Raw genomic sequence first — 19,070 nt, forward strand, 5'->3', positions numbered from 1 at the left:
GAGGGCTCAGCATGCCCCTGTACCAGATTAGATGGCCAAGCTGTCAATCAAAGTACCGACAGCTTCAGCACACCCCTATACCAGAATGGATGGCTGAGCTGTCTGTAATAGCATTCCAGACACACTGAGGGGTGAAACTGTGACACAAAGTGTAAGAACATGTTCACACTGGAAATTAAACAGGCAATACCCAAGATAAAAACAAAATAAACATATACCCTACTGTAAGAAAGTAAAAAGTAATAGTGCATATAGATAACATAGGGTACTACTTAGTAAACACTGTTTTTTATTTACAAAAAAAGTGTAAACGCCATTCCACCAGGGCCAAGGTGTACCCAATCGGGATGGTCCTTGTTGTGAACTCCGTTTTCAGGCCCCCTCTTCTGGTCACAGATGGTATTGTGTGACTTTGGTTTTTTGGCTCCCCCTGGTGGTTTGGTTTATTATCCTGCGGGTCTGGCTGGATCAGCTGCCTCGTTATTCACCAGGGAGGTTCCTATTTAGCTCTGCTTCACTTCCACTTGTTGCCGGCTGTCAATGTATTCAGTGCTATTCTGATTACTCCTGATTATCTCGTTTTCGCCTCTTCAGGATAAGCTAAGTTCTGTTTGAATATTTTTTGCTCATCTGCCTGCAATATGATTTCTGTGTTAGATGAGTCTAGTCCAGCTTGCTAATATGTGATTTCTTGTTGCTGGTAAGCTCTGGGGTACGGAGTTGCTTCCCCCGCACCGTTAGTTGGTGCGGGGGCTCGAGCAATCTCTGCGTGGATATTTTGAATAGGGTTTTTCATTGACCGCACAGTTTCCTTCCTATTTTCTGCTATCTAGTATTAGCGGGCCTCATTTGCTAAATCTGATTTCATCTCTGTGTTTGTGCTTTCCCCTTAACTCACCGTTAATATTTGTGGGGGGCTATTCTATATCTTTGGGGTCATTCCACTGAGGCAAGAGAGGACTTTCTTTCCCTCCAGGAATAGTCAGTTTCTCAGGCCGTGAAGAGACGTCTAGGATTTTCAGGTAACGTTCCACGGCTACTTATAGTTGTTTGCGGATAGGATCAGGTTGCGGTCAATCTAGTTACCACCTCCCCAGAGCTAGTCGTCTGTTCAGTTACTTAGCTAGTCCGTCCTGCGATCCTTGCCACTAGGATCATAACAGTACAGCCGGCCAGTAAAGTGTTAATTGCATGGCAGAAGCAGGAGAAAAGAAGCTTGGAGAAATTTTTTTTTTTTTGCTGCCGTGTGTCTAGCTGCTGTGTGTCTGGCTTCTCTCCTCCTCTTAATCTTGGTGTGGCTCTGAGTTCAGCTGCTGATATGGATATCCAGAGTTTAGCCTCCAGTGTAGATCATCTTGCTGCAAGGGTACAATGTATTCAGGATTTTGTTGTGCACAGTCCTATGTCAGAGCCTAGAATACCTATTCCGGAGTTGTTTTCTGGAGATAGATCTAGGTTCCTGAATTTTAAGAACAATTGCAAATTGTTTCTTTCTTTGAAACCTCGTTCCTCTGGGGATTCTGTTCAGCAAGTTAAGATTATTATTTCTTTCTTGCGTGGCGATCCTCAAGATTGGGCTTTCGCATTGGCTCCAGGGGATCCTGCATTGCTCAGTGTGGATGCGTTTTTTCTGGCCCTTGGATTGCTCTATGAGGAACCTAATCTTGAGAACCAGGCTGAAAAAGCGTTGTTGGCCCTCTCTCAGGGGCAAGATGATGCAGAGGTGTACTGCCAGAAATTTCGGAAATGGTCGGTGCTTACTCAATGGAATGAGTGTGCCCTGGCTGCAAATTTCAGAAAAGGTCTTTCTGAAGCCATTAGGAATGTCATAGTGGGGTTCCCTACGCCTGCAGGTCTGAATGAGTCAATGACTCTGGCCATTCAGATTGATCGGCGTTTGCGGGAGCGCAAACCTGCGCATCATTTGGCGGTGTCTGCTGAACAGACACCTGAGTCTATGCAATGTGATAGAATTCTGACCAGAAGTGAACGGCAAAATTATAGACGGCAAAATGGGTTGTGCTTTTACTGTGGTGACTCATCTCATGTTATCTCAGCATGCTCTAAGCGCACAAGAAAGATTGATAAATCTGTCACCATCGGTACTTTACAGCCTAAGTTTATTTTGTCTGTTACCCTGATTTGTTCCCTGTCATCTTACCCGGTTATGGCTTTTGTGGATTCAGGTGCTGCCCTGAGTCTGATGGATTTGTCATTTGCCAGGCGCTGTGGTTTTGTTTTGGAGCCTTTAAAATTCCCTATTCCACTAAGGGGAATTGATGCTACACCATTGGCTACGAATAAACCTCAGTACTGGACACAAGTGACCATGTGCATGACTCCTGTTCATCAGGAGGTGATTCGCTTTCTTGAATTGCATAATTTGCATGATGTTGTCGTGTTGGGCCTGCCATGGTTGCAGACTCATAATCCAGTCCTGGATTGGAAAGCAATGTCTGTGTCAAGTTGGGGTTGTCAGGGAATTCATGGCGACGCTCCTGTGGTGTCAATTGCTTCATCCACTCCTTCTGAGGTCCCTGCGTTTTTGTCGGATTACCAGGATGTATGTGATGAGCCCAAACTCAGTTCTCTACCTCCTCATAGGGATTGTGATTGTGCTATAAATTTGATTCCTGGTAGTAAGTTTCCTAAGGGACGACTTTTCAATTTGTCAGTGCCGGAGCATGCTGCTATGCGGAGTTATATAAAGGAGTCTTTGGAGAAAGGACTTATTCGCCCCTCCTCCTCCCCTCTTGGTGCGGGGTTCTTTTTTGTGGCTAAGAAGGATGGTTCCCTGAGACCTTGTATTGATTATCGCCTTCTAAACAAAATCACGGTCAAATTTCAGTATCCTTTGCCATTGTTATCTGATCTGTTTGCTCGCATTAGGGGGTCTAGTTGGTTCACCAAGATAGATCTTCGTGGTGCGTATAACCTTGTGCGTATTAAGCAGGGTGATGAATGGAAAACTGCATTTAATACGCCCGAAGGCCATTTTGAGTACTTGGTGATGCCTTTTGGACTTTCTAACGCTCCTTCTGTCTTTCAGTCCTTTATGCACGGCATCTTCCGTGAATATCTGGATAAATTTATGATTGTGTATCTGGATGATATTCTTTTTTTTTTCAGATGATTGGGAGTCCCATGTTAAGCAGGTCAGGATGGTGTTTCAGGTCCTGCGTGCCAATGCTTTATTTGTGAAGGGCTCAAAATGTCTTTTTGGAGTCCAGAAGGTTTCTTTTTTGGGTTTAATTTTTTCTCCTTCTGCTATTGAGATGGACCCAGTCAAGGTTCAGGCTATTCATGACTGGACTCAGCTTACATCTGTTAAGAGTCTTCAGAAGTTCTTGGGTTTTGCTAATTTTTACCGTCGCTTCATCGCTAATTTTTCTGGTGTTGTTAAGCCATTGACGGATTTGACCAAGAAGGGTTCTGATGTTACTAATTGGTCTCCTGTGGCTGTGGAGGCCTTTCGGGAGCTGAAGCGCCGGTTTTCTTCGGCTCCGGTCTTATGTCAGCCAGACGTCTCCCTTCCTTTCCAGGTTGAGATTGATGCTTCTGAGATTGGAGCGGGGGCTGTTTTGTCGCAGAGAAGCTCTGATGGCTCTGTGATGAAGCCATGTGCTTTCTTTTCAAGAAAGTTTTCGCCTGCCGAGCGGAATTATGATGTTGGTAATCGGGAGTTGTTGGCTATGAAGTGGGCATTTGAGGAGTGGCGACATTGGCTCGAGGGAGCTAAGCATCGTGTGGTGGTCTTGACTGATCACAAGAATTTGATTTATCTCGAGTCGGCCAAGCGGCTGAATCCTAGACAGGCTCGTTGGTCGTTGTTTTTCTCTCGTTTTGATTTCGTGGTCTCATACCTGCCTGGTTCGAAGAATGTGAAGGCTGATGCTCTTTCTAGGAGTTTTGTGCCTGACTCTCCTGGTGATTCAGAGCCAGCTGGTATCCTCAGACAAGGGGTGATTTTGTCTGCCATCTCCCCAGATTTGCGACGAGTGCTGCAGGAGTTTCAGGCGGATAGACCTGACCGTTGTCCACCGGAGAGACTGTTTGTCTCGGATAGATGGACCAGCAGAGTTATTTCCGAGGTTCATTCTTCGGTGTTGGCAGGCCATCCTGGGATTTTTGGTACCAGAGATTTGGTGGCTAGGTCCTTCTGGTGGCCTTCCTTGTCGCGGGATGTGCGTTCCTTTGTGCAGTCTTGTGGAATTTGTGCTCAGGCTAAGCCTTGCTGTTTTCATGCCAGTGGCTTGTTGTTACCTTTGCCTGTCCCGAAGAGGCCTTGGACGCACATTTCCATGGATTTTATTTCAGATCTCCCTGTCTCTCAGAGAATGTCTGTCATTTGGGTGGTGTGTGATCGTTTTTCTAAGATGGTCCATTTGGTGCCCTTGCCTAAGTTGCCTTCCTCCTCCAAGTTGGTTCCTCTGTTTTTTCAAAATGTGGTTCGTTTGCACGGGATCCCTGAAAATATTGTTTCCGACAGAGGATCCCAGTTTGTGTCTAGATTTTGGCGGACCTTTTGTGCTAAGATGGGCATTAATTTGTCTTTTTTGTCGGCCTTCCATCCTCAGACGAATGGCCAAACCGAGCGCACTAATCAGACTTTGGAAACCTATTTAAGATGTTTTGTTTCTGCTGATCAGGACGACTGGGTGACTTTTTTGCCATTGGCCGAGTTTGCCCTTAATAATCGGGCTAGTTCTGCTACTTTGGTTTCGCCTTTTTTTTGTAATTCAGGGTTTCATCCTCGTTTTTCCTCGGGTCAGGTGGAGCCTTCTGACTGTCCTGGAGTGGATGTTGTGGTGGATAGGTTGCATCAGATTTGGAATCATGTGGTGGACAATTTGAAGCTGTCACAAGAGAAGGCTCAGCGCTTTGCCAACCGCCGTCGCTGTGTGGGTCCCCGACTTCGCGTTGGGGACATGGTGTGGTTGTCTTCTCGCTTTGTTCCTATGAAGGTCTCCTCTCCTAAGTTTAAGCCTCGGTTTATCGGTCCTTATAAGATTTTGGAAGTCCTTAACCCTGTGTCATTTCGTTTGGACCTCCCGGCATCGTTTGCTATTCATAATGTGTTCCATCGGTCGTTGTTGCGGAGGTATGTGGTGCCTGTGGTTCCTTCGGTTGAGCTTCCTGCCCCTGTGCTGGTTGAGGGAGAATTGGAATACGTGGTGGAGAAGATCTTGGATTCTCGTATTTCTAGACGGAGGCTTCAGTATTTGGTTAAGTGGAAAGTCTATGGTCAGGAGGATAATTCCTGGGTTGTCGCCTCTGATGTTCATGCAGCCGATTTGGTTCGTGTCTTCCATGTGGCTCACCCTGATCGCCCTGGGGGTTTTGATGAGGGTTCGGTGACCCCTCCTCAAGGGGGGGGTACTGTTGTGAACTCCGTTTTCAGGCTCCCTCTTGTGGTCACAGATGGTATTGTGTGACTTTGGTTTTTTGGCTCCCCCTGGTGGTTTGGTTTATTATCCTGCGGGTCTGGCTGGATCAGCTGCCTCGTTATTCACCAGGGAGGTTCCTATTTAGCTCTGCTTCACTTCCACTTGTTGCCGGCTGTCAATGTATTCAGTGCTATTCTGATTACTCCTGATTATCTCGTTTTCGCCTCTTCAGGATAAGCTAAGTTCTGTTAGAATATTTTTTGCTCATCTGCCTGCAATATGATTTCTGTGTTAGATGAGTCTAGTCCAGCTTGCTAATATGTGATTTCTTGTTGCTGGTAAGCTCTGGGGTACGGAGTTGCTTCCCCCGCACCGTTAGTTGGTGCGGGGGCTCGAGCAATCTCTGCGTGGATATTTTGAATAGGGTTTTTCATTGACCGCACAGTTTCCTTCCTATTTTCTGCTATCTAGTATTAGCGGGCCTCATTTGCTAAATCTGATTTCATCTCTGTGTTTGTGCTTTCCCCTTAACTCACCGTTAATATTTGTGGGGGGCTATTCTATATCTTTGGGGTCATTCCACTGAGGCAAGAGAGGACTTTCTTTCCCTCCAGGAATAGTCAGTTTCTCAGGCCGTGAAGAGACGTCTAGGATTTTCAGGTAACGTTCCACGGCTACTTATAGTTGTTTGCGGATAGGATCAGGTTGCGGTCAATCTAGTTACCACCTCCCCAGAGCTAGTCGTCTGTTCAGTTACTTAGCTAGTCCGTCCTGCGATCCTTGCCACTAGGATCATAACAGGTCCTAACCTCTAATATTAAAACCTTACCATGTATCAAAAATGACCTCCATGTATTATAATTAGTATAGCCTGTTTTCAACACTTAGGTGCAATTTCATCAAGTAGTTTAGACTAGTTTTCTGGCGTATGTAAAACTTGGCCGGGAGGGGGCACGTTTGAGAGCTCCCAATAAATTCCTCATACTTTACGCCACTGACGTACATTTTTTTGAGGTCGTGTACAACAGCTGAAAGATGGACCTAATTCACTAAAATGCTTCTTAATGAATTTGACCCATATTACTTCAGCACATACTTTGTCAAGAGTGGTGTACAAAATGCTCTCTATGAATCAGGACCTTAATTTCATCCCATCTTTCACTTTCTACAGTGGTTGTAATCAACTATTCCTCTCCTCTGAGGTTCCTTTAATAGATGAAGAGTCCTTCCATAGCTTCTGTTCCTGAATAGCTTCCATTATTCTTAGTAATTACTCTCTTGTTGTTCCTTCTACTTCATATGTAATTTTCGACCTACACGATCCTAGTAGGTGGCCGATAGTGGACAACCTCGTTGAGGACATCTGATAAACCTTTTCCCATTCACCCTGGATATGTTTCTACATGTCTTTCTATAATCCTGATAATGCGAAGATTATATTAAAAAAACTCAAGAATTTGTTGGTTTCGCCTTTGATTCATCCTAGAAAAATCCTTCCCAGCACATTTCTGACTGATCGGTAGAGTGTCTCGATATGACGGTAGATCTATATTTATAGTATCTGCAGACACGTTGATACCTCAGATGATGTTTCTTCTATGCATCAAGAAATGCAGTTGAAAATATTAAACCGAAAAGCTGTGTAGTGCTCTCTTGATAACATTCCAAATTTCATCTGTTTCCTATCAAACGGTCTCCATCGCTATCTGCATTAGATCAAACATGAGGCGGGCTTCCTATTCAAGCCCTGAACCAAGCAGTATGTGTTTTGTGTATTCATTGTATAATCAAGTCCATCCAATCTAGAGGAGCTTATGGTGCAGAATTACTCCTCTGCAGAGGATAGATGGTGAAACATCAGATAGCTGGCATTGCTCCAGCATGGATGCAGAACATCAGAAGGGAATACGTTTTGTGGAGAAGAAGCAATTTTCCAAATGTTCCTCTGTTGTTTTCATCATGAATCGTGGCACAGATCTAACACGTGGTGGCTCTAAACCCACCTGCAGATGGTAGTGTCATCATCAAAAACCTCAACTTCACATCCTAAGCTTCAGAACAGGGAACAGTCATTAAACGCCCCCTTTCTAATAGTTATAGAACCAGTTCTGAAATCAGCATGCCTCAACCAAGCCCGTAACAGAAGCTTACTCAACCCACATTAAAGACAGTCCAAAAACATTGCACTTGGCATAAACACCATTTAAGGGGGTACTGCTTTAGATTTTAGGTTTTATCCACACCATGATCGCAGAGATATACATCATTTCCCATCGTGAAAACTGCCAGTTAACCCTATTATGTGTACTATTCTATAGGCATCCGTAAGCTGTTTGGTGTGTTCACTGGGTAGACACTATGGGCCGATTTGTTTTTGCATTTACACCGTTTTTTGTCTACTTTTATGGTATTTTTGGCTTATTTTTATGTGCACCTTATTTTTTTTTTTTGCACTTTTTTAATGCTATTTTATATGTGTGTACCTGTTTTTTTCTTTTATTCTCTGCATTGCCAGCAGGTTTTAGGGTTTCCAGATGTTTTGGACTAATTGTTCAATTGCAAATTTTTAAAAAGTCACCAAATTTTTTGCTTAAATCACTTCCTCTGGAGTAATTTTATGTATGCGTATGTCGTGATTAAGAGCGGGGAAGCCTGCAAATAGGCTGTGTACCTCATTTTATGATATTACAACATGTTTATTCAATATTCAATAAAGAAGATTGTATTCCCTATCCTTGTGGCTGGACTAATAATGCATTTTTGGATCTTCATTGCAGTTTGCATAGGAGCATTGTCCATGCCTTGGATTAAGTCTATCTATACCGGGTGATCTGGTTTACTTTTTTGCTTTTTGATTTTATCTACATCTGAACATTTTGCATAATTTAATGAAGTGTGACTTTTTTTTTGCTAAAAAGGGGCAAAAAAATTCAAATGAATTTTTTATTTTTAACCCCTATCTGTTTGATTCCATAATCTAAGCTATATTATAATATACAAAATTAACAATTCCCTATCCTTCCCTAACTTCACTATCTGACAAATTTTCTCTCTTTTTTTTTCTACTTCCTTTTTGATGACACTTCGTTTGAGTATACCACTGCATGCTGGGATGCTCAAACAATAGTCACTGCCACAGCCTCTGACCCCCCTGAAGTGAAGTATCATCAGTGATGCTCATTTCAGGGGCTGGACCAGTCCCTGTGCGATGTACACAATGACTATGCGCTCTCTGTTGCTGGCTTAGTAACGAGCCGGCAACAGAGCGCATTGTCAGAATACCCGACGTTCAGAGACCAGTGATGTCACTTGAGAATGCTACCTGTGCATATTTATGTCCATGAATGGACCGTTCTGCCACTTGGCAGTTTTTGATGTGGCAATCAATGTTTTCTAAGGAGTCATCCCCCTTCCCAAAGGATAGGGCCTGAGTTTAGGGCATAACATAACTAGGGAATGTATTCCCCATTTTTAGACTATCCCCTTCTGGAGCATCTCGGCATCATGAATAAAAACCTTCTGGAATCACTGGGGGTAAAAGGTGGCTTTGGCAGCCCCAATTTTTCTCAGTGTCAAGAATGTCTCCTTTTTTACGGATGTTCCAGGACAGTTGCCAAGTATGGAGAAGAAGTAAAATAATTTTCTTATACTGCCAGTAGCTTGTCAAAAAAATAGGTAGAATGGCAAGGGAGAAAGTGGATGCTAATTTTCCTTAATCCCCCAATTTTGGAAAACCGGCAAAGTTGCTTCTAACTCTACATTTCCTACAGCATGACCCTTTACATATAAAAATTAATGACTTCATGTGTAATTTGTATGTGATTTTATATTAATGTGAATTTGCTAGTTACAACCTGCATCGGATACATATTACAGGATACAGTTTTCTTTTTACATAGCCAAGTTTCCAATGTCTGGAAGACTCCTAGGAAGGATCGGAATAAGTTTTCATCAGGGTCAATCCTTCCGAGACATGTTGTATTGTTAAGCCCATCAATAACAATCAGTGACTTTAGGGCGTCCTATGGAGGAAGCAGTGAAATCTGCACAGTTTTCTAGAAGGTTTGTTTGCATTTGGCTCATGATTTGACCCGTCGGTGACACATGGTGCGTAGAATTAGCAGAGGTTTACTAGTTCTTGCAAGTCAATATTTTTAGAAGAAATGCAAATGGCTATTTAAAATTCCTGAGAAAAGTTGGTTCTCCACCGTCCAGTCTCTGACAGGCAAACATCATGCAGACACATCAGATGGCGTTTGTCTTGTTTGGATGGACTCACCCTAAAGCTTAGAGTCCTGTACAGACCTAACTGCCTTGTATTACAAGGATATACTCACATTGTGTATTTTTTCCCCCTATTCACTGGATAGCTGATGACTAGTAGATTGGTGCCGATCTGGCCACTGAATACTTGTAAGAGTATACTCATTTGGAGTACTAATGATGTCAGTAAAAGGGTCAACACTTGTCTCCTCTGAGTTTTGTGCTTAATCAGAACATACTCAATTGGAGTAGTGTTGATGGCATTCATGATCAGCACCTGTCTCCTTCTCTGAGTATTGTACATACTGTGGAGTACAGATTATGATGGCTGTGAAAGATTTTGAATCCCTCTTTCTAGTGATGGGTAGGGTCCCAGTAGTCGAACATCCCCAATCTATAAGTTATGACCTATCCAGTGATGATGGTAGTGAGAATCATTGATACCTGCATCCTCCTGTGAGTATTGTGCTTATCAGAACATACTCATTTGGAGTACTATTGATGGCAGTGATGAGTCAGCACCTGTCTCCTCCTCTGAGTACTGTGCTTGTCAGAGGATACTCATTTGGAGTACTATTGATGGCAGTGAAGGGTTAGCACCCGTCTGCTCCTCTGAGTACTGTGCTTGTCAGAGGATAGTCATTTGGAGTACTATTGATGGCAGTGAAGGATTAGCACCCGTCTTCTCCTCTGAGTACTGTGCTTGTCAGAGGATACTCATTTGGAGTACTATTGATGGCAGTGAATGGTCATCACCTGCCTCCTCCTCTGAGTACTGTGCTTGTCAGAGAATAGTCATTTGGAGTACTATTGATGGCAGTGAAGGGTTAGCACCTGTCTTGAGTACTGTGCTTGTCAGAGGATAGTCATTTGGAGTACTATTGATGGCAGTGAATGGTCATCACCTGTCTTCTCCTCGGAGTCTTATGCTGATCAAAACATACTGGTTTTGAGTACAGATGATGGCAGTGAATGGGTCATAACCTATCTCCTCTGAGTATTGTGTTTATCAAAACATCCAAGGAATGCTGCTGGAGAGATCAGCGCAAATAGGGTCTTATCCAACGCAAAGTGAATTGATACAATAAAATTCTACTCACCAGATGGCGCTTATGATAAAGCATATACAATTATCCGCTGTGGCAGATCCACAGGTCAGCAAGTGACAATGCTGTAGATGAATGAAGGGGTTAGTGTGGATATGGTCCGCGCTGCTGAATAATCGTATGTCCAAATGTATTTCGCATAGAGAATGGTGGTTTATTCAATGCGTTTCAAAGTCTAAGAGACTCCTTCATCAGGAAATACCACAAGAATGTTTATCAAAACATGGAAGACGGGTCCTTGAGGACTGGGCTTCAGCACCAATGAGAAAATGTTAAAATATAACCTTTACTGTGTAATTAAAAACATGGTGAAAAAAGCTATGAATAAGGGTTGCTAACCCGAAACGCGCAAGCTTTTGGGGCTTTGATCTTTTATGCTTTTTTTAAACCATGTTTTTAATTAAGTTATGTTTTAACATTTCCCCATTGGTGCTGGAGCCCAGTCCTCATAGACCCTTCTTCCATCTCTGACCTGATGTATTCCTATACTCTTTGCATCACACCATGACCAAAGAAGGTCTACCAGGGTTCCTATGTGAGTACAAGTGGTTTTCACACTTATTTGTCCTCCCTGGAAGGTCAGCTGATTAACAGTTTTTCTCCTTCCCTACTTATCAAAACATACTAATTTGGAGTACAGCTGATGGCAGTGGTTGGTCAGCTCCTCCATGGAGTATTGTGGTTATCAGAAAAATCCACAGAGTTAGTGAACTGACACTTTCACTGCTAGCATCTGTACTCCAAATTATTATGGGCTGATATCATTGCGGATGAAAAGCGGGAAAATAGGTCATTTTTCAATTCTTTTATGGGAACAAAGACAAACCGGTAATAAAAAAGATTTGCAAAGTTTCATAACTTTCATAACTGGACAAAACGATAAAAAATAAATAAAAAGTTTAGCTGTTCTTTAATAAGATTTAATAAAAATGGTCTCCGTAATACTTTATTCCATGACTATTGTCTGGCCTATAGACAAGTGTATTTAATGGATATGTATATGTAACCATTAAATGACCAGCTCTTATTAGTGCCCCTGCGTCCAGAGTAATACTCTACTTTTGCCAATCACCCCCTGTATAGCATCCACCATTGCATAACACACTAATGTAAGCATAATTCACTATTTATTTTTTAGGTAGACAACACATTTAATGAGATATAAAAATAAAAATTATTTTTCACATTTTTGAAAATGTATTTGTTTCAATAATAAAGTCGGTTTTGAACAAAGAAATTTACCCTGAAAATCAATTCTCTAATTTGCCTACTTTTGAATGAAAGTAGCAAAATCCCCAAAGTCCCAACTTTATTTTTAAAGACAATCCCCTTTACAGAAGAGGGAGAACTAGAAAAGGCTCTATGTATGCCGCCATAAAAAATGGCTCCATGCAAAAGCTGTAAGTTTATGGTGTTGGTGGGATTGATCGAGCCCTATGGGATCAGGAGCTTAGGATATAGGTTTTCTGGTATCTTTAGGACAGTGTTCCCCAACTCCGGTCCTCAGGAGCCACCAACAGATTGTCTTTTAAGGTTTTCCTTAGTATTGCCCAGATGATAATTCCATCCCCTGAGCAATACTAAGGAAATCTTGAAAACATGATTTGTTGATGGTCTGGAGTAGGAGACCACTGCTTTAGGACATGTCTACACTGATATTTTTTTAGTAGTTTTTGGAACTGAAACTGCGCAGAAACTCTCCAAATCCTTCTCAAAAAAACAAAACTCTTCAAAATCTTGGACTTTGGACACTCAGTTTCTACTAAAAAACATGGGATTTGACACAGTTTTGTACATGGCCGTGTAGATCACACTTCCGGAACTTGATGGGGATCAAGACGTCTCAAGAAAAATTTTAAATTCTGAATTGGTTACTTGTAATATACACACTACACATACCACATGAGTAGGTCAAGTTCAACTGATGCAATACTTCATGTTTTATTTCCATTTGTAGAGAACACAGGAAGGCTCTCTGGACGTGGAGAAAGACAAGATGTCAAAGCGGCAGAAAACATTTCAGAATCCCACATTATCCAGGAGGAAAGACCTGTGGACAGGTTGGAGGAGAGACCACCAACCACAACTACATCTACTACTACTACCAGCACACCAACTCCCACTACCACCTCCACCACCACATCGGAGAGCACCTCTACTACAACATCGGCTACAACTACCACCAGCCCAGAATACTCAGTGACTCTGCTTTCTTCAGCAGGACTTGGTGATGATGCGGAAAACAATAATAGAGGTATGGATTATGTATACCATATGAACCCAGTTTTCTTTTTTATTGTAAAAAAAAATAATTGGTAAGCAAATTTCTAAATTTGTGAGCATTTTGTCGCTGCAAAAGTGTCCAAAAAAATCCTAATTTTAGCTGATTGTTCAATAAAAGTATTACGAATCCATCATAGTTTCTGCTCTTGGCTGTGCCAACCTTTTCTGCTCTATCCTCCCTTATTTTTGTCATATAGGAAAGACACGACTCTCTGTATGGAGTGGTAGTAGGTGCACAAGTAGGGTCTCCAGCCCGCAGAATCCAAATGTTCAGAAGAAACTTGGCACTCAAAACTGAGAAATTACGATTTTATGTTTAATTTATTATGCATCCAGGCATCCTATTCACTACCTGGATGCACAATAAATTACATACAAAACATAAAATCATAATTTCTCAGTTTTGAGTGCCAAGTTTCTTCTGAACACTCCCTTTTTTGTGTTAGAAGTAACAGCAGGGAGGGGGTTATACACAGATCTTCACATTATGTATAGGGAAGAATCATGTACAGTCTCAGCTAGGACAGAGAAAATAGGCTGTAGATAAGGAGGAAAGTACATGAATAATAAATTGCAGAATAGAAGCTTTGCTGAAAATTTTATATTGGCTACTAAATACCTTAGCACTCTGCACATACAGAGAGTCCATATCCAGCCTGTGTTACTGTGAAAGAAGAAAGAAAAAAAAAATCTGAAACTTAGTTCAGACTGCAATTGTCATGTGTCTAGGTTCAAACCCTTGATCCTGTGCGTGGTTGGCCTCTCTATCCATTGAGCCACAGTAAATGCACATTTTCTCCTAGTGTTTATTGTCTGTTATCCTGGCTTTAGTCTTTTTAGGTTAACAGATGTTTTCATTTGTCTGCCCTATCACCTTTCGAGTGCGGCTTCATATACTTTCTCCCTGCTGGTATTTCCTGCTGGTGTTGTCTTATTTGGATGTCTAGTCTCACTGCTGTTGTTTATGTCAGTCAGATAAACCCTAGCTGGTCTTTCACTATCTGCTGATTATGCTTTTCACCTATCTTCTGTTTCTTCTTTAGGAAGTAGGCGGCATACTCTGTAGCAGTGCATACCTCATCTTCTCATTTTGTATTTTGAGGTTTGTTTTAACTCACTCTGGGATCTCTTTCTATTTCAGCACACTGTTCCTTCTGAATGTAATTTGCACTCTTCTCCTCCCTCTGATTCCTTATAAAGAACGTGAAGCGATCGACGGCCTTTCAGGCAGGATAGGTCCAAGCAGCCATTGATTATTCTGTTTCTAGGGCCATTCCATCCCACTTAAAAACCTCTAGGGACTGCGTAATCAGAATCTATAGTCTGTACAGGAAACGGCAGGGTCAGTTGCAGTTTCTAGTGTTTTACCTATTTTCCTGTGTGAGTTGTTACACAATCATAACAGGAAACCAGGGCATATGAAAATGAATGAAGATTGTAGACTGAAACTTAGCCAATTAGATATATAAAAATTCATTCTTTCCAAGTTTAAGGTGCCCATGGAAATGAGGAAACGTAACAATGTACCAAACTCCTGGCCATAACCAATGGTGCACCGTAGCCCCCTCATTTGCAGTTATTTTCTCAGGCACTGTACAGGTAGAGTGCTAGTATGGTTTTTATAGGGGCTAAGTCCCCTTCAACACCATACAAGCCATTTAAAATTCATTTTTGGGATGACGGACTCCCGTTAAGTCCATGAGAGTCTCTGGTTCTGTATGATTGTCATGTCATTGGTTGCATAAGCAACTAGACCACAACCTCTGACGCTGCATTTCCCAGTGCCGATTGCAAATTTTGGAAGGGGATGTGCAGCGCCCCAGAGTCCTGGTCGTTGCAGTACTGATGCTCCGCCGCTAAGGGGGGCTATGGTATGTCTGATGGCACTGAAGGAGTTCACCTGACCAGGTATCACAGACACCCTCTACTGGTTTTACATAGAAAAGGACTCTTTGCGAAGAAACTGTTCCTGGAAGCAGTACCAGAGTCCTTGCTGTACACGAACTTGCAGCTTGAGAAGTTGCACTACCTCCGAGAGACTTGGTCCCTTCTTAAAGGGGACGTTCACCAATAGCACTTAAAGTCGAATAATGCTTACATGTCAAAGTTATATGTAGATAGCTAGTTAATTGTAAGAAATGTTTAATAATGTGTTAGAGAATGAGGACAGGAAGTGAACCCGTACGGGGTTAGTCGGTGAGTCCTCCTAGGAGCCAGAGATGGCTCAGTGATCTTGAACTGAGAGAAGGTTGATAAGTTCTATACTGTGTATAGTAGCACAAAGGCAGTAGGCCTGGGTGAGAAGGGACGGTCCTGCAACAGAGCGAGAGGCAGTAGGCCTGGGGCAAATAGACAGGCGGTCCTGCAGATGTAAAGGTGGAAAATGAAGAAAAGTTGATTAGCCTTATAGTGTTTTATAAGAAGGTCTTTAGTGGATTCAGCGTATACGTCCTTAAAGGCAATGTTAAATTATTGTTCCGAAAATTGCACTAAGTAGAATACCCGGTTGGGTAAGAGAAGTTATTTATAGTATGTTATTTAAAATATTTAACCATGTTTGTAACGTTCAAGTGTCCTCACCTCCCATAAAGGGAAGCTCTGTTCAAATTTACTTGTTATTGCATTTCAAAAATTGTATGTCTTTTTGCTGACATGTATTGTTGTTTTCTTCCCAGTCCAGGAGTACTGGGTTTAACCGGGGGGGAGTGCAGTGCCCCAGAGTCCTGGTCGTTGCAGTACTGATGCTCCGCCGCTAAGGGGGGCTATGGTACGTCTGATGGCACTGAAGGAGTTCATCTGACCAGGTATCACAGACACCAATACACTTCACAGTCTGGCCTCCAGGGGGAGCTAAGGGCGCTATGTATTAGGCCACTCCTCACAATCTGGTAAAACTGCGGGTTAGGTAGGAAGTTAGACAGAAGCTGACTGGGTTGGAACCGGGCAACATCCTGTGGCAGAGGGTGTTGCAGGGGAAGATTCAGGGGGGTCCCTGTCAGGGGTGGGATCCTGACAGAGGCCTAGCGAATAGAAAGAACGTTACGGGACCGCGCCTGCACTTCATCGCGGCGGTACCCCAAGAAAGGACAAGAAGCGAGGTTTATTGTGCTGAGTGAGAAACGAGATCAACGCAACAAGGAGAATCACCAGTAGGAGTCATGCTGTAAGACGAGGCAACATCCTACTGAGGCGCGTAGCCGGAAACGCCGAGGAAGTATTGAGCTCCAGGCCTTACTTCAAACCTACGGCAGGACAGTCAGTTATAGGCGGACATAGGGGGCAACATTTGGAGAGGAGCGACACTAGGGTCCCGGAAGAGCTCCGAGCCTACCCGTCATACGGGTGCGTCCTAGCCATATCATCTGGGGGGACGAAGAACATCATAATCGAGTTGTGAGGGAACTTCAGAAACAGACACAACAGTTGTGGGGACTATCCCGTAAGCACAGCAGGGGAGGACCACAACACACAAGCGCTAGCAGGTAGGCACAGATTTCCACCTGCAAAGGGATCTCTGGAGGTGCCATCGAACCGGCCGGACTCAGGTAGCCCGGTTAACCGTATTCCAGACTGAGGACCCTGAAGCCTTCAGTAAAGAGGTAAAGAGACTGCAACCTGGTGTCCTCGTTATTCACCGCGACCTGCACCACACCACAGCATCATCACGTTCTCAACTTTCACTGGACGCCCCTCAGCAGGGTCACGGACCGGGCCTAGCCACCGTGACTACCCCAGAACCGAGACAGAGAGGCCCGGTACCGGGTGCCCCTCGGCCCTGCGGCAGTGGGGGCTCTCCAGATGCAACTGTAGCTTAGGCTACTTTCCCGTTATTGGTGAGTTTTTGACGCTGCATACTTTTGAAAAAAATGAAAGTAGCCTATATTACTTAGTGGGTGCAGAAATACTGCAGAAAATCTGCAACATCAAAAACTCACCAAATGCTCATCATGGGAATGTAGCCTGAGACTTTTTGCCGGGTTTTTGGAGCAAAATGTCTAAGTTTTTGTGGAGTTTTGCAGTTTTGATAAGAATTTGGAGAGTTTCTGCCTGCTCAGTTTCCTCTCCAAAAACACCTTGATAAACTGTGTGCACAAACGGCCTAAGAAATTGTTTGTGTTGCACATTTGTTTTGTTTCCAGAATGTATACTGTTTTGGGAAATACAATCTTCATTTTCAATGAAACTAATAGCCAAAACACAAATGGAAAGGATTATTGTTCCCGGCTCTTGGAGTATGCCATAAAATACATCCTATGATGATTTAATCCCGAAATCTTCAAGATGATTAATTCTTTCCTGGAGAAACGTGCCAGCAGTAAAGGGAAATTTCTAACTTGTATCTGACTTGTGTGATTGATTAAGAGAAAGTGACATTTCTTTTCTAAAAATCGTTTGCAGACATTTTTGTGTTTTGCGTTTTGCAGTTGGATCAAATATCCTTTTTACAAGTCGGCTTTCAACACTTCTGATTAGAACAGTGTGTGTAATGAATTAGGAGCATTTTCTTACATTACCGGTTTGTTATAGAGGCCATCTGATCCAATACACTGCATATTATATCATATAAAATATTGTTACACTATATAACTGTAAAGCGCTGCGTAATATGTTAGCGCTATATAAAAATAAAGATTATTATTATTATATTATAAGTTATATTTTATGGGGTTTTCCATTTTCATAAAATCCAGGTCCCCAGGTACAATTGGTTTAAAAAAAAAATAAAAAAATGCTTTTCTCAAAAGCGACGTGTCTAGCCATTGCTTCTAGTGTCGGTTATTGTCTGCAGTGCTGACGTCATGTTGACAGCAAGGCAGCCAATCGGTGAGCTCAGTAGCGCTACCAGAGTTGGCGGCAACGGCTGCTCAGACAGACTGAGTCTGATAGCACAATTTGCATACGTAAATCGGATCGCACTTGGTCAAGCAAGGAAACGGGTCCATGCATGACACAATGAAAGTGAAAGAGAGGGAACAATTTTTTTCCTTCCCCTCATCTGAGAAAATCGAGTGTGGTCCCTTTATTTTCAGGATTAGAGGTAAAGTCTCACAGATAATAAAGTTGAGGTCATCACTTAATAAAAATTGAAAAAAGTTTTTCTAAGGGGTCATCTGAGAGGTTACTATTAATGGCTGATTTATTAGTCCCCACTTTATAAATTGAATGGCCTAAAATAAAAAAACAAGTCTTAAAAAAAAAGTAATTTTAATGTCTATAAAGTGGGTTGCCAATATAAATTTCAGAAAAATGTCTATGGATTCTATGCTATATGCATATTACCAATCCCCCTCTCAATTACACTACTTAGTCCTTCATGTTAACTAGCTAATTTTCTCTATACAGTTCTATAATGATCTAAGCAATTGATGAAAATGACGTCAAGATGAGTAATGTACGGTATCTTCTCTCAGTCAGAGAAGGAGAGTGTGAAGGCACCATTGCATCGGTGGAGGCACCCGAGAAACATCACAGTTATGGTCGCAATGAAGGAGCTTGGATGAAAGACCCAGCAGGGAAGGATCATCGGATCTACGTCACTAATTATTACTATGGAAATAATCTGGTGGAGTTCAGAAATCTCGACAATTTTAAACAAGGTCAGTTGTTTCACAGAAGGTACAAATTTTGGCTTCATATTTACAAAGGACTAGTGATCAGCGAATATACTTGATACTTGAGATTTCCCAAGCACGCTCGGGTGTCCTCCGAGTATTTTTTAGTGCTCGGAGATTGTTTTTTTCGCCGCAACTGGATGATTTACAGCTACTACCCAGCATAAGTACATGTGGGGGTTGCCTGGTTGCTAGGGAATCCCCACATGTAATCAAGCTGGCTAATAGCTGTAAATCATCCAGCTGCGTCGAAAAAAAATAAATCTCCGAGCACTAAAAAATACTCGGAGGTCACCCGAGCACGCTCGAGTAATGAGTATATTAGCTCATCACTAAAAAGGATCTTTCATTAAATCATAAGGTCCCAGTTTTTGCTCTTACTTTATTCCCTGTTGCTATATTTTAAACCCTACATATAG

General features: G+C 42.5%; 1 protein-coding gene across 1 annotated transcript in view; it reads left to right on the forward strand.

Annotated features, from left to right (window-relative positions):
- The window catches only part of OLFML2A (olfactomedin like 2A), a 118,788-nt gene that overhangs the window by 94,390 nt on the left and 5,328 nt on the right, over positions 1–19,070 (forward strand). Inside the window, exons 6-7 of the mRNA XM_077283564.1 lie at positions 12,714–13,010; positions 18,451–18,636. Coding sequence (XP_077139679.1) covers positions 12,714–13,010; positions 18,451–18,636 — 483 coding nt within the window. The remainder of the gene's footprint in view (positions 1–12,713; positions 13,011–18,450; positions 18,637–19,070) is intronic.

Source organism: Ranitomeya variabilis, chromosome 2 (assembly GCF_051348905.1).
Source record: "Ranitomeya variabilis isolate aRanVar5 chromosome 2, aRanVar5.hap1, whole genome shotgun sequence".
Taxonomy (NCBI): domain Eukaryota; kingdom Metazoa; phylum Chordata; class Amphibia; order Anura; family Dendrobatidae; genus Ranitomeya; species Ranitomeya variabilis.